The 16088-nt window shown below is 40.3% G+C and overlaps 2 protein-coding genes across 4 annotated transcripts in view; both read right to left on the bottom strand.

Annotated features, from left to right (window-relative positions):
- LOC103701939 (ATP-dependent DNA helicase homolog RECG, chloroplastic) overlaps nt 1-10861 on the bottom strand; it is a 34876-nt gene extending 24015 nt beyond the window's left edge. The window contains exons 1-8 of one of the 2 annotated variants that reach the window (XM_039127086.1): nt 10706-10861; nt 9806-9910; nt 6374-6456; nt 6141-6276; nt 5316-5852; nt 5111-5223; nt 2114-2348; nt 956-1119 (exon numbers count right to left, since the gene is read on the bottom strand). In XM_039127086.1, the coding sequence (XP_038983014.1) occupies nt 956-1119; nt 2114-2348; nt 5111-5223; nt 5316-5852; nt 6141-6276; nt 6374-6456; nt 9806-9847 (1310 nt within the window). In that variant the 5' untranslated portion in view covers nt 9848-9910; nt 10706-10861. The remainder of the gene's footprint in view (nt 1-955; nt 1120-2113; nt 2349-5110; nt 5224-5315; nt 5853-6140; nt 6277-6373; nt 6457-9805; nt 9911-10705) is intronic. The other variant, XM_039127087.1, reaches the window with a different exon arrangement.
- Nucleotides 10862-12509: 1648 nt separating this feature from the next.
- On the bottom strand, nt 12510-14970 carry LOC103701940 (uncharacterized GPI-anchored protein At4g28100-like). 2 transcript variants are annotated; one of them, XM_008784170.3, is made up of 3 exons: nt 14058-14970; nt 13439-13802; nt 12510-13305 (listed from the first exon to the last, which is right to left on the bottom strand). In XM_008784170.3, the coding sequence occupies exons 1-2, from the start codon at nt 14703-14705 to the stop codon at nt 13449-13451; spliced, it is 1002 nt and encodes a 333-aa protein (XP_008782392.1). In that variant the 5' UTR covers nt 14706-14970; the 3' UTR covers nt 12510-13305; nt 13439-13448. The 2 variants fall into 2 exon arrangements, with proteins under 2 accessions (XP_008782392.1, XP_008782391.1); XM_008784169.3 differs by having other exon boundaries at nt 12510-13802.
- Nucleotides 14971-16088: the final 1118 nt, after the last annotated feature.

The following is a 16088-nucleotide window of genomic DNA, read 5'->3' as shown; positions in this document are numbered from 1 at the left end:
TAAAATAGAAATCTAGCCATGATGAGTTAACGACTGGTATCTTTAACAAGAGGAAGAATCCAAAAGTTTTAGCAGAAGCTTTATCTGGTAATGAATCACTATTTCTTCTCATATTCAATAACCTCTTGTTTTTGCAAATCTCTCAATTTGAATTCTGATAGAGTAATATATTCATTCTATATCCTTAAAAAGCATTGGAAGAAAGAACAATGCAAGCTTTAACTTTCAATTAGTGGGTGCAGTTTTTTATTTTTTTTAAAAAAAAATAACTTCACAATGTGGAAACTACAAAGTCAAGAATGTAAATAACACTAGCACACTCAAAAGCTGAAAATGGAAAAAGCTGTCTGATAAAGGGTCATTTTGATTGTTGACTAGAATTAAAAGGCTTGTCATATCAAAGCTCCCTAATACAACAGCCCTTTATGATGGATCTGGTTCCTGTACATAGAACAGCACTAGAGGTATAGATGATTTTGTCTCTGAGCTTCATGTCGGCAAATATCCTGCAACCGAGGACACTGGCATAGATCCAATCAACAACCACAGAAACCTATGCATCCTGATGCAATTATCATGAAAGCATCAATTTTGCCAGACCACATAATTTATGAGACATAAATATTAAGCCATGTAGCAACCAAATACTTTTTTTTTTGATAAACAGTAACCAAATACTTTTTAAGTATATATTACCGATGAGAGTTTATATAACCAAATTAAATGACATAAAATGTCATAAAAATGCTTAAAATTTGAAATATCAGTTCCAGAAAGTTTGCTTAAATTTATTGAAGCTGACAAAGTAAAATAAACAGACGATAACAACATGTGAATATAAAATATATGGAGAATAATTAGCAACAACTGAAAAGAAAAAAAAATAGCAACAATAATTATATAAAATAAAGTTCAATAGACAAAGATTTCCAGCTAGATTAACAAGCTAAGTAACCTTGATATGATATCCCTAAGAAAGTCAGGTTTCAGTCCTGCTTTAGAAGGGTATAGAGGATATGGCCTCCTCTCTACATGTGCATGCTGTTCTTCCTCCTCTTCGAGCATATCAATATTGTATTCCCTCATTTCATAGTGGTTTTCCATGCGCATCTTCTTGACCTACATTACCACACACAACCATTAAGCTATGATGCATTAAGGCATACAAAGATATCCAGCTATGTGATTTATGCAACACAAGAACAAATTGGTTGTATGCTTCTTGTAAACTGCAAACAGTCTAGCAGCTTATCCCAACATGTAATTGCTAAGCTATGTATTTATGTAAGTCGCGAGAATGTGACCTAATGAAATGCAGCATATAAAGAGTTAATACAACCAACAACTTTTGTTGCTACATTAGTACAACATGAGCAAGTTCAGTTTTTAACTACAAGTGCTAAATTTAAAACCTCAACAATCTCCAAGCTACTAAGATCGCATTATTAAATACAATCCCTTAGGTCTCTGTTTCTTTTCATTTTCTCAAATGTATAAAGAATATAATCTTAAAAAGTCAATGCTCTAGCTCAGAGAAGGCTCAGCATTTGCGGATAAAGGTTAAATGGGTCCACCTAAACATCCCTATTTCAAGGAAGCTAAGAAACCCCACCCTCTGAAACTAAGAATCAATGGTCTATGGTAATTAAAGGATCTTCATGGGGATTAGACCAAGTGGATTTGTAAAATACAAATGGATGATCTAGATGCAATTAAGTTTACCTTTTACAAAAGAAGAGGGGCTGTCTGGAGAAAGTGTAGAGTAAATAAAAGGTGATTCTGTATGTATGGATGTGTGTGTACATAAGAAAATGATTGTGCTGATCAAGAAACAAAGGCTGAATTATTGTCTAGCAGGGGAAAAACCGAACCATGGGACATTATGAGCTATATAGATTGACATGTGCACAACAGTCAGATAGATATCATCATATTAAGAGTTCTATAATTAACATTGTCATTTGTTATACTTAAAAATATCATGCTTATAAAGTTAAAATAATCAAAATGTAATTTTCATAAAGGAAAATCTCATTTACATACAGTGACCCTTAATGAGAAATGAAAAATCATAAATAACCATCCAGAAAACACAAATCACAGTATTACCCACCTTCCCGCTAACATATACATGATCTCCCTCTCTATATTTTGACTGAATACTTTTAAGAAAAGGCAGACACGTAAAACGCGTGCCGCGGAAAAACTTCTTCAGATGCAGGTAAACCATCTTCTTTTCTTCAGTGCTACAGCCATCATTTTTAATTTCCATAACTGGCTCATTATTCTGAAGCTCACAGCCAATTACAACTTCAAGAAATGAGAAAGAAGGGCTGGCCTTGATTCCCCTGAAAACCATTAAGGCATAAGAATGATTTTAATGCCAAAATGAATCATTTTTAAGAGAAAAATATCTCTAAACACAGCATTATGATAAAAATCTTGGAACGACAACAAATAAACACAGGTAATTTTTTTAATAAATTAAGAAATGTAAACTATTGTTTTGAGATGGGACTAGCATTTTCTTTCATAACTTTTGCAATCAAAATTGTGTACCAAGGTACAAAGATATACAAGCGAAAGCACTAATTTTATCAGTTAACCAACCAAGACAACCAAATTAACCCAAACATTTCGCATACCACATATAGTATATCATATGGTCCTTGCATCTTGCATTTGCATTCCTTAGAAAGGTGTTGCTTCTAATATCTGGACAGGTTCTACAAATATATCCTCGCTAATTTTGGTTCATCAAAATAGAAACTTACGGTGGCATACCAATTCAGCAACATTTACAACTACCCTTCAAATTTTTCCAGTCTCACCATTGCTGACTTTATTTCTCAGCATCCTTATTTAGATAATTGGATGTATATTGCCAATTTAGTTCCTACTAACCTTAGCAACTTTGGACCAGCCAATCCATCCTGGAATTTGGCGGGCCTGAGTAGAGATTTTCAGCCTAGTAGGCCATGCTAGGCCTACTATTTTTACGCCAACTTGAAATTGTGTTACTGTCGGGCTTGTCAAATTTTAGGCCGCCTGGCCCAGCCCATTATACTTAATTTATCTATTTTTATATTTTTTATAATATTAAGATTTTAAATTAAAAAAAGAATAAGAAGTAGAAAACCACAACCCTCCCAATCTATTCTCCATCTAACCCATCTCTTTATTGGCCCATCTCCCCATCTTGTCGCCTCCTCCATCTCATTCCCTCTATCTCTCTCTGGCTCTCTCATCGTCCTCCCCATCGACGCAGTGGAAAACAAGGGGAAGCTAACATGATCTACAATGACCCTTTCTCCTCTTTCTCACCCTCTATAACTCCCACCAACACCTCGTGGACCAACAGATGGCATCACGCTTTCTCCTCCTTTCACCATCACTCTCCCTCCAACGTGCCCAATGACCAGCCACCATCACCAACATCCCTCCTCTCTCTTTATCTTCTCTAGTTTTCTCTTTAATTGAGAAGAAGGGTATTGATAAACTTGGAAGTTGGAATGATATCAAAGATGACCCTAGATAGGAATACTTGCCGAATGAGGCTCCATAAAGCTGATCCAAATAGTTGGTAAAAGGCCAGATGATTATGGTTATGATTATAATTATGCTCTCATTCTCTTCCCTTCACTCCCATTGCAAAACCCAGCGATGAATCGTTTCCTCTCTATTTTTCAACCCATGCCGAAGAGCAATCAAGTTGAGCTAGGTTAAGCCCTAGCTTAGACCAAAAAATGGCAGGTTGAGTACATGCTTAGTGTTTTAGGCTTGATGTCAGGTCAAGTCAGGCTTGAACTTGAGTCTAAAACATTGATACTAAGCTTAGGCCTGGCCTGATTGATTGATAAATTTAACTTTTACTCATCACAGCTAGTTGACCTCCTTACCCGCTCTTATCCCAGGCATCTGATGTACATAACTAGTTTAATTCATACTTTGAGGCACAGTTTGCCGAACCGGCCGGTTCGGGATGGCCAAACCAGATCGATCAATTACTGGCACAATTCAGCCTATATATTCGAAATGGTGAGTCAAATCCCCCTTCCGACTTAGTAAGTCTTCCGGCATCTCTAATCTCTCTTCAAAACAATGAGTCCCTTTTCACCGCCATGGCCCTTGACCCCTGCGTCCTACTCTAGAGCACAAGCTGGAGAGCCTAGAGGATCGTGGGGTCTGCTTCGGCACCAACAACAATCACAACGTTTTTGCCGCCCTTGACAAGGGGCATAGCCTCCATGCCGCCCTCTAGCCTGCACCACATCATCGGTCCTAGCCTTCGCCTCTCCCCCATGGCTCCCAATGGCTTCAAAACCCTCGCTTCCCCTCTTTTCTCGGCTTCAAAATGGTAAGTCCTCTGGCCTCTCTCTCTCTCCCCCACCCCTCTCCCTCGTCCTCCCCCTGGTTCCAGTACACTGCAGTTTGGTATGGTACGAATAGGTACCATACCATACTAGTCACCAACCGCATGCCTGTCGATACCGGCTTCTGCAATCCTTACTTTGCGGCCAACTATTACATAGATCATCATAAAACATTAATCTAACTTAGCAACTCTATACTTCCTTCGCTTTATAAGTATTATATCTTTACTATTTTCATTTATTCTTTGTTATTACCTCACTTAGAATCTTTTTCCTCATAACTGCTTTTGAACTCCAAAATTGCAGCAACAAGTATGTTCACATAGGCCAAAATTCTCAAATGATTTTCTAATGCAATAATTATCAAGTTCCGATTTTCTCCAACATTTTCATTTTTCACTCCAATTTTCACTCATCTTATGGTCTTGTTTTCGTTGTAACGTCAAATGCTACTTGCCCGTGTTGTGTGTCACAAATGGATTATTTCTTCTAGACAATATGAACTTACAATATCTAAAAGACAATAATATATGCTGACCAGATCACTATCTTTAATTTTTCAGGTATATGTCTTATTTATTTTTTAGCATAAGTTTTCTGATTTGTTCATCAGATACAGGTCTAGGAAGACACTATTGAACAATCACACATTTAAAATATCTCCTCTGCATATGAAAGGAAGAAAAAGAATACAGAGAGGCTTGCCTTGCATATACATGATAAAGAATATAGTTTACCTGGATGATAAAATTTTTCCAACAAACATCACAAAATGCCCGCCATCTATTTCACCCTGACCATTTTGCAGGTCAGCATATGTTCGAGGAAAATGGTGTAGCAACTTTCTCACCTATTTGAAAACAAATAGAAAAATTAGAATTTCTAAGATTTGAAAGAAAAAAGAATGAAGACGATCTTCTACAATATTCAAGAATATCCCACCGTATAGAATCCACTATCTTCAAGTTGACGACCCCGCCTACTGGTTGTTCCTGGTATACATCTGACAGTCTTGTCCAAGACTAACTCGGCAGGCATTATAGTTTGTACTGATGGTACCTCACTAGAGCCTTCGGCATCCAGTTTTGCTTCACCATCAGAATCTGCTTCACGAGAATCGTATACCATATAGGAACTTTCTTCACCAGATGAGAGAGAGGTTATATTTGAGAGTGGAGGGGCTGACAACTGCCATGTTTCATTGAATTTATCAGATCCTGCCCATTTTTCTTCTGAGTCGGAGAGATATCTCTTACAGGCTTTAGGGAGCAAAAAATTAACTTGTTCCTGTGGATGTGGAACCTCATCATACAGTTCAACAAGTGAAGAATCACCCAGTTTAATGCATGGAAACTTTCCACAAGTCAATAAGAAATCTGAGTCTTCCATCATGCCACTGACATCTGCCCCAGATTCTCTTTGAGTTATTTCTTGGTCAATTAAATCTTGTATGTTGCTATAACCCATTGAAACAGAGACCTACACACAAAATACAGTCCAAATATATTTAGCAAAAGATAGTGAATGCCTCCAAAAAAAAATGTCTAATGAAGTTTATCACGCGGTAATGATTAGATATTTAAGATCCCTTTGATAAGCACATTCTAACAGATCTCAGAGCTACCAAAAGTGCTATATGCAATTCAAAAACATGGTGTGTCCATATATACATATATATACAGATTCATTTGGACATGCGAATAGTTGCTAAAAGAGTAGCAACTAAAATTATCTGATACAACATCTAAAAGGTAACAGGTAACATACCTTATATAGAAATTTTGACCTCTCTAACATGTTTGCAGTGCTGTAACCACCCACTTCCTCCAACAGCTTTCGAGCAAACATGTGATTCGACCGGGAGCACCATGTTAAAAGGTTGTAGTGCAGAAATTTGCTAAACCTGTAGCCAAAATGGCTTTATGAGGAAAAATGTTCCTCTCACAACTTGTTCTGAATTATGTATAAAATAACAAGCATGTGTGAGTTATAAGCATCACCTCATGGTCCTAACAAATGTGTTACAGTATCCTCTCTCAACTTCAAAACATATGGCACTTCTTAGATGCCTCTCACTAAAACCCTGCAAAGAATTTCAAATTAATAAGGATAAGCTCTCGTGCATAACGTGATTGAAAAATAAACATAAGCCTGACACTAAGATCCTGAAATGGAAAAGATTTGTAATTTAGACAAGGATACATGTTTCTTTTTGCTAGCAAGTATACATGTTTGATGGTCTAAGATTGAAACATGATGTTAAAACAGAGCATTTACAAAGTTAAATTTGAAAACCATCTATGGTGATGTGTCTTATAGTTAATGTTTCAAACAAAATTCGCCATCTCGGTACCGGACCCCGTATCGGTGCCACACTAGCACAGTGTCTGTACGGTATGGTATGCTCTGTATCATCCGGTTCGGACCGGTACGACATACCATGATTCCAAAAACTGTTAGCTAAAAATAAAAAAAAATATTAGAAAAAAAATACGTACCAAAAAAAGAAAAAACTAAAACTTCATATTAGAAAAGAATGGGTTGTGTCCGCATCATATTACGTTTTTCAGCAGATAGTTTGGCAAAAATTATGAACCTACCATTTGCACATATAGAATAACCAAAAACCTTTTGGGTGGGAAGGAACAAATCTGGACAAGAATAATTAGTCATGCACCAATTTCCACATTATTCAATCAATAATGTTGAATCAGGTCAGACTAAATGTATCGAAATTTAACCTCAATTGCAGATTAACAACATATTTCCCAGAATATGGATGAACAAACGAAATTTGAACTCGAATTCAGAAAACCGGCATCTACACTAAGTTCAAGAACAGGCCATGTTTCTGCCAGAGACTGAAATCAATAAATGGACGGGGGAACAATCAAAAACCGATGGAATCCAGCGATGAAATCAGCTTGCAATTAGCAGCTCTGACATTGACTGATAAGTTCTGAACCAAAACTTTGAGATAAACAAGATGAATAGAACAGTAAAACAGAAAAAATCAGCTTAGCAGCAAACCATAGTGTGGATCGGAAAACATTTACATTAGGGGTGGCAATCGGGTCGGGTCGGACATAAACGGATCAGGTCATATGCAGGTCGGATCAAAAAATCATAAACCTGAACCCGATCTGTTTATTAAACAGGTCAGAAATTACAACTTAAACCTGTCACGTTTAATAAACAGGTAAGCCAATCCGATCCGACATGTTTAACCTGTTTAATAAACAGGTAACCTGTTTGCCCAACCCGACCCGACCTGTTTAACCTGCTTAGCCCAACCCATCCTGATTTAAAGGCTCACCCCTCTCCCTGGTTGTTTCCTTCGCTTCTCTCGCCTTGTACCCAAATCTCGATCGCTGTAAGACTCTCGTCTTTTGCAGCTTCATCTCGCTTGCCTCTTCAATCCCTTCTCACCGTCTCCGACGTTCGAATGCTGAGATTCCTCACTTCGCCATCCTCCCACGGCCGCTCGATCATGACGCCATAGCCCTTCGGCCGCCCAAATACTCGTCTCCGGCATCCGACAGGGCGAGGAGCCGCCTCGAGCTCGGGGAAGCGAGCCAGTGGCAGCGTTCTAGGGTTTCTTTTTTCGATCTTTTCTCTCTAAGCCTGGGTTACTGCAGGACGGTGGGGGTTAGGGTTTCTTAATCGTTGCCATGGCTCCGGGGCGCAGCAAAGGTGGGGCGCATGGCAAGGCGAAGGACCAGTTGAAGCTGGGGGATTTGGTTCTCACGAAGGTCAAGGGATTCCCGGCGTGGCCGGCGAAGGTGAGTTCGGTTCTTGGTTGGATTTTGATTGTCTCGGCAGATGGAATTTTGATTTCGGTGCAGTTCTCGGTCCTCTATCTTTTTCCATCTCAAGGTTTCGTTGCCGTCTGATTTGATTTCAATGAAGCACGACCTCTAGGGTTTTGGAACTTTTCTTTAACCAAATATATAGGTAGCTTGATTATGTTCTGATTGAAACTTTGTTTGAACCCAATTCGCTTAATTCGATGATTATTGCTCCTCGACGAGCTCCGGCCCCTTCCCCTCTCCCTCCCCGTCGACCATGCCCTCGCCCTTGCCCTCTCTCGCCTCTCCCACGGCCTCTCCTCCTCTACCCTCGAAACCTAGATCTTTGAGGAGGAAAGAGGTCACTCACCGAGAAAAATCCTAATCCTAATCACCGGATAAACGGTTATCTGATCCAACCCAACCCATATATTAAACGGGTTAAACAAGTCAGACATCTAAAATACCGAGCTCCAAGAACAAGAGGCCGAAGCCCGAGTGGTATCTGCTGTGCAACGTCAGCAGGAGGCCGAAAATTGGACGATCGCCGTCGAGTAGCAGTGGCGTGAGGCCGAGGAGAAAACTGCAGTCGCCTCACAGCGGCTTCGGAAGACCAAGAAGAAGGTGCGTGCTTCCGAGGCCCTAATAAAGGATAGGCTTGCTCAGATCCAAGACATGGAGGCCGAGCAATCCCGGGCTCGCTCCTCCTCTGCAAGCCGTATCTTCGAGCTCGAGGCTGCTCTAGTTAGCCTTCAGGACTAGGCGGAAGAGCGGGAGTTGAAGGTCGGGTGGCTCGAGAGCCTAGTAGAATCGTCCGCCTGTGAGGCCGTCGAGAAGTTCCGTCAGTCGGAGGAGTACCTTGCTGAACTGGCGGAAGGGGGCGCTGCTGTTATGGTCCAAGATTTCGACAATTGTCATCCAATCCAATTAATAAACAGGTTAAACGGGTCAACCTGTTTGCGACCCGAACCTGTTTAGGCCAAACCCAAACCTATTTATGGCGGGTAGAACATGGGGTGGGTCATATTTTGCCACCCCTAATTTACATCCACTAGCAGACAATATGGTCATTATCATCTTCATCATGCACGCCTTTCCTCATCAAGATAGACTTGATTGTGAAGCACAACTCTAATTAAAAAGCACTCCTTTAAAGAATTTAAACAGAGTTTATATCTGGCTGCCAACCTGAGTACACAAATAAGTGGCAAATTCATCATCAAAGCAGATGAGGCCCAGCCATAGACCGTAGAAGGCTAGTTCAGCAAGTAGGGAATTCCAACATTGTTGACCTTTATTTACGTAAATTGAGGCCTACTAGATGGTTAGAATGGTATTTGAATGGAAGCAAAATATCCACTAAAAAAGCCATCAAACAAGGATACCCAGTTTCAGGTCAAAGACTTGATCCCACAATATTCTAGAATCACTGGTCCAAGTGTCAGAAACACAATCCTATGATCCTCAACAAGCTTGATAAATGATTTTAAGAAAAAAAAAACTTCATAATTTTATAACAAATATTAAAGAAAGAGAATATATCCATGTATTTGACATCCAACAGTTCTGTAAGTTAAACTGAACGTGACACCCATTAACAAGAAGCACAAATAAAACTTGAATAGAGGAAAGATGCAACATTACCTTGCAGCATAGTTGTACAAATGAAGTAACCAGTTGTGCCATTTGAGGATACTATCATCCTGCAAAACAAGGTTAATATGGTGTGGCAATGTGAAGGACATGCACCTAAAGTATAAAAAAAAAAATAGAGAATAAGTAAACTGTTGCAAATTCAATCATCTCCTTAGTACTAAGTATCTAAAGCAAGCCTATCAAAAGTTTGTATAAGTGAGCAGAAGTAAAAAAGCCTAGAAATCAACAAACAAACATCAAATAAGAAGTAAGATTAGATCTTTCCAGGCCCAACGAAGCCAGTAGCTTATTTAAGAAAGATCTAAACCTAAGAACAAGAAACATGTTCCTTTTTCAGACACTCTTCCCCAGCTGAACCCCGGGTATTACCACCAGGCACCATTCTCAACTTTTCAGAACGAAATCAATCAACTTTTCTGAAACAAATATGCGCCATCAGCCAGAGTCACATAGGAGTTCCCATGGAAAGAAATCAAGACATCGCCTAACGATTGTTACCCCTTATTGACCTCAACTTCATAGCGAGTTGCAACCGATCACCATTTGCGAATGCATCAAGAAAAGACTACCATGAAACCCGATCACTCATAGACACAGAAAAGATTATTAAAAAGCAAAGGATTCTCCATAAAGATTGGGATTTGAAACTCTCGAAGCGCGACCGAAGGGAGAAGAGGGTACCCACTGGTTTCAAGAAGCCAGCTTGCCGTCTATAAACGAAACAAGAAGGCAAACGACAACCGAGGAAGGCAACCTGATCGTCATTGGTGCAGTTATTTTTTTCTCCATAAACAAGCGATAGGTCTAGAATATTTGGGGGTTTGAGGGGTTTAGGGTTTATGACGCGCGGAGGAAAACCAAGGAGAGATAGGGTGTCGGGCGGCTTACCTGATCCCAAGAAGAGGCGAAGCTTTGGCCCTTGGAGACGGCTCCGACTTTGGAGGGAGCGAGGGTCGCCATGGATTCCAGAAGAAGGCGACGAAGGAGAAAAAGAGGAAGAGGGAACGACGGAATCGAAAGGTCCGACCGGATAATGAGGCTCGATGGAAAAATTATTTGGTTTTTTTTTTACATGTATACCTTTTAAAAATTCAAATTCACATATATCTTTCTAAGGTTTATATTTTTTTTTCTGCCCCCTCAGAAAACTTAACACGAATACTTCTATTATTATACCGGTTTTCCTAACAAAAAACATTTTTATTTTAATTAAAAATAAAATAAAATTTTAAAATTATTTTTTATTTTTTACCGGCACTGTCTTATAAATTTTTTTTTTTTTTGCATGATCTTTAACAAAATTTTAATTTTTTTATTTTGGAACCGTTAATTAACAGGGATAGCATTGATGCATATATAAAAATAAAAATAATAAAACAATTTTTTATAAAAGTATATATATAAATATTAATTTTATAAAAATATTCAAAAAAACTCAAAATTATTCCGAGGACCTAAGTGAACTACTAATTCAATCGGAGTGTTTGACATTATTAATATAAAACCATTACTCATGTAGTAATACTCGGTCCTGGATTGGTTCGCATCCGTAATTTCGTATAGACGGCACTTCTCGTCGACTTTCTAATACATCAGAAACAAATTATTTGCAATCCCAATTGTTATTAGGAATAGCAATTGTTTGCACATTCCTAGAAGAATTTGTAGATACTTACTAGTCTCTAAATTATAAATTGAAATGAAATCGTCCAATTTGTTGCCGGATTACAGCTATAAATTTATTTATAGGTTCCAAAGGGATTCTTCACCACTTATAGGTCCACAAATGGTTATATCAAAGAAAAGTGACCCCTAATATACATTTGTTCGAGTAAAGTAGTTTCGGAATCCCACTTTTACTTTTAATTATTTACGAGTAGTACAGTTATGGGTTCCATATTACTTAAAACTCGAGCTCTTTTGAAACAAGGACCATAACATAAGAGGATATAGGAAATAATTTTTGGGCTATTAATGGTAGATTCCCTATAATGTTCCTATCAACCACAGGTGCATTTGATTATAATGCTTCCCAACTGCTTTGATGGATGGATAATGTCTAGATTGTAGCCCTAAATCATTAAAGCCTAACCAAAATCACAGTGCTTACAAAGCCTAAAAAAGTTGTAGCAAATAGCAAAACATACAAAGGTGAGGGCAATAATTTAAAATGAGCCCCTTTTTTATTCGAGGAAACACGGTCCAAATGCACCACCATTTCATTATGATTTATGAAATGATAAAAACACTAGTGGAAGAGAAGGGAAGAAGAGGTGAAAGAAAAGGATAAGGGGGAGCTCATTCTCCCAGCTATAGTGGTATGAAATACTATAACATATCCGCTGCCTTCATAGCCATAATAACATTATATCAACATTTTTTTGCTTCTCAATTTGACTACCTACATGCGAGTTTGGTTAAATACCTCTTGATGTATGGTGCATTATGATCATGCTGTGTTCATGTGGATGAAAATTACTCCATTGAAAAAACAATACATGGTGATTGATAACTAATGATAAAGTGTCCATTAATATCCAATTTTGACCTAGTAACCTTATCGAGTCTATTTATATCATCAAGGCTGCTCAATTTTTAATAATAGGGTGCATCGATCAGATCATCAAGTATCATTTACATCCTTGCTCATACATGGACTCCAAGTCAGACCCAACAGATGCGAAAAAGAAACTAAGGAAAGAGATCAAAACAAGATAACATATATAACCTGCAAGCTACACCAACACAGTATTAATTTGTAGCGGACAAGCTCAACTTCCAAGCCGTGACTAGTGATGCCACATGACCCATCAACATGAATGAAATGACTTGCCACCACTGTAGGGTGTAATGCAAGTCAACCAGGAGGAGATCAAATTCTTTCTGGCTCCAAATATCTCCATCGTAATTTGATCACCCACATATATTCCACCATGCATCAACAATTCACCATTCATTAGCCACATATGGTACAAATCATGTCATTGTAATATATGGTCATGATCTAAATCTTTCCCCATGCTTAAGTTGAGCCATAGCAATCATATAAATGTAGAAAAGGGGTCGATTTCATGCCAACGAAGGCATCATTTAGATGAAAGTCACGGGTTTTTTCTTGGTGCAAGTTTTGTCTGATTCATCAAGCCATGCATGCAACATGAGACTGTAAAACCAAGTCATACCAGCTTGGCAGATCCCCATGTATTTTCCAATTGAACTCCAGGACATTTCAAGGGACCCAGTCTCGGATACTACCAAATATAAGATGGCACTCGTTTCCAGCAGCAGCCAAAAGAGCCCAGTTTCAGCCTCTGTTTACTTCCAAAACAAAAATAAACAAGCCAAAAAGAGCCCAGAATTTAGATCTACATCTACCCAACAACAACACTCAGAAGCATCTTCCAAGAACTGATACCAAGTCCATGGAAATTAACAGCGCGCACCACAAACTCGCACGCCACGCTGCACCCACCAAGGCCCCAGTCGCCCTACAAAGATTCTCAGCACATGAAACCATGATAACTAGCAACCGAAAGAAAGGGATTTTAATGACCTACAACCACATAGATTACATATAATTACAGTGGACGAGTGTTTTTTTTTTAATGTTTTTGGACGTACCAAATTAGTATTAGAAGAAAGATGAGAGGATTAAGGGAATTATTATGAGGAGATGAAGAGGGTTCGACGTTAACGGTGATCGGACGACGGCGGAGGCGGCGGACTGGCCGTTGATCTGGGCGGAGTCGACGGCCAGAGGCATGGTGTCGCGGGGGAGGGAGCAGGACGTGGGGTCGGAGGCGGCGCCGGTGGCGTCGGCGGCCATGAGGGCACGGAGGACGGAGGTGACGGCGGGGAGGTAGTGGGTCCGATTCTTCGACAAGAGCCACGTCACCCCCATGAGCTGGCACTCCCGGTTCCGAGTCCCGCCCTCTCTCTTGCCTACGCTGGTCCCGTTACCGCCTTTCTCCACTTTGCTCTTCAGCTGCAAACCCGCCGCAACATTAATTAACACAGATTACAGAAGAAGAGAGACGAAGATAACGAAATATTTTCTAAAATTATGGATGGTTTTCCGAACGCATGATCCGCCAACCATCACACAAACAACACGAATCGTAGCGCAAGGATACACCAGCCCGGCAACCCAAAGCTGAAGCTTTCAACATGTACTAATCTAGTTTAACGGAAGTATACTTGAGAGGAGTAGTTTAGGGAAAAGGGGAGCGAGGGGGCTCACATGGTTGAGGGTCCGGAGACAGCGGGAGCAACCGGCAAGACCGGGCCGGCTGCAGTCGCGCGCCAGGCGGCGCGCGGCGTCCCCCGGGGGAACCCACCGTCCCTCCGCGCCGGACGCCCCCCCGGCGCACGTGAGCCTCCGGAGGCGGATGCCGCAGTAGCAGTAGGCGGCGTCGCACGTGCCGTTGACGCGGGGGAGGCGGACGCCGCGGTCGCGGAGGGCGCGCTCGACGCCACCGATGCAGGCCTCGGAGTCGTCGGGCAGTATGGGGAGGTCGAGGGCGGGTGGCGCGGGCAGGGGGCGCGCGGAGAGGGCGGTGGCGGAGTAGGCGGCGTAGAGCCAGGCGGCGAGGACCGGGCAGCAGCGGGAGCGGGAGGGGAGGCGGCCGGCGGCGGAGGTGGAGCAGGTGGCGGAGACGGCGGGGAGGAAATCGTCGGGCAGGTCGAGGGGGCAGGCTGCGCCGGCGACGTCGGACTGCTCGGGGAACGCCGGGATGGTGGCGGGCGGGGAGGAGGTAGGGAAGAGGAGGGACGGCTGGATGGCGGCCGGGTCGGGGTCGGGCATGACGGGAAGGCCGGGCAGGCCCGGCAGGACAGAGATTTGGCCAAAGAGTAGTACTAGGAGAAGGAAGAGGATCTGGGGCGGCATTGTTCTCGTTCTTCTTTCTCTCTCTCGCTCTTTCTCACGCTCGCCGGTGCTCGCTGTGATGGTTGCTTTGATTCGGGGGGATCGGAGGGGAGGGAGTGATATTGGGAGTTTCTTTTTCGCTTTCGCTTTTGGCTTTAAGAAAAAAAAAAAGAATACTTTAGGCTTTAGCTTTTGATGGAGGGCATTGGAGAGGGAGAAAGATAGAAGGGCCAAAAAGGGTTGGGGGTGGTGGAGACTATGGCTGGCTACGGGGCTGAGAAAATATGAGGATTTTGGCTGTGGTGGATATGATGGTATTTATCATTGGGGAGATGGTGGTAACTTGGTAGGTAACTGTAAAAATATGAACATGCTTGTTGAATGAAATACGTGAAAGGGGTAAAAGATATATTAAAATATAAACTTTTTCTTTTAGTTTATATGTTTTACTGAGTACAACCAGCTAGTGGACCTGTTTAACGTACTATAGATCTAAATCAGATCTAAAATTACTTCCATCCAGCCAGAGCCAAAGTTATTTGGATTAAATTTGGAATCAGAAACTTAACTTGCTCTGAATATGGATCAGCTTTGGAGTATTAAATTCCTGACATGGACTTGAATTCACTCGGATCAAACATAAGTACTTTATATTCTTTCTTGCATGTGAGAAATCAGTTTTTATTTATTATATATTTTGTCAATAATATGAGTTATAAATAGTAGCAGCACGTGATTATGAATCTAATCTTACATAAAATATATTTTTGATAATATATACATATTATAGACTATTTTTTATCATGTATATGGTTAAGATATAATTTGATAATAAATTTATATATTTATTATGATATGTGTGAGAATTATTATTGAACTAATTTGATCAAAGAATTTTGATGGATTAACAAAAATTGATATTATAATTAATTCAATTAGACCCAACCTGCTTGCAGCCCTAAGTTTATGAGAGCATTAAAAAATTGCATATAAAGTGTCCGCATAGTAGCTAGTAACCAGATATATCGAACAACTACAAATATTCTAAAAATATAGCAATCTAGTATGGCTCAAGAAGAACACTTAAACCAAAAACTTCATGCGTTTTATTTATTAGTTGAATTCCAAGGCAGGAGTTACTTTATTTTATTTTTTCGGTAATTAGACATGAATTACTTTTTTAATCCTTAATTACAAGTTATTTTGTAATTGAAATTACCAGTGAATATAAACCAAAAACTAGCCATATTCGGCATAGCTGAATAGTTGCGGGTGGAAGAAAAAAAATTAAAAGGACACAAACAAGGGCCATGGTAAGAATAGTTTTAAAAGGTATTCGCTGAGTTCAAGAATATATTGAACCACCCCATCATAAATCTGATTTCAGACCGTGCTCTCGTGATA

The sequence above is a fragment of the Phoenix dactylifera genome, chromosome 6 (assembly GCF_009389715.1).
Source record: "Phoenix dactylifera cultivar Barhee BC4 chromosome 6, palm_55x_up_171113_PBpolish2nd_filt_p, whole genome shotgun sequence".
NCBI lineage: Eukaryota > Viridiplantae > Streptophyta > Magnoliopsida > Arecales > Arecaceae > Phoenix > Phoenix dactylifera.
The sequence above is the reverse complement of the archived record's forward strand: the minus strand, read 5'-3'. Positions and strand labels throughout refer to the sequence as shown.

Bases quoted from the DNA above. Each gene is read 5' to 3' on its own strand.
- LOC103701940 (XM_008784169.3), bottom strand. From the start codon at position 14,705: ATGCCGCCCCAGATCCTCTTCCTTCTCCTAGTACTACTCTTTGGCCAA. The intron at 13,803-14,057 runs GTGAGCCCCCTC...GCGGGTTTGCAG, and splicing joins GTCTCCGGACCCTCAACCAT to CTGAAGAGCAAAGTGGAGAA.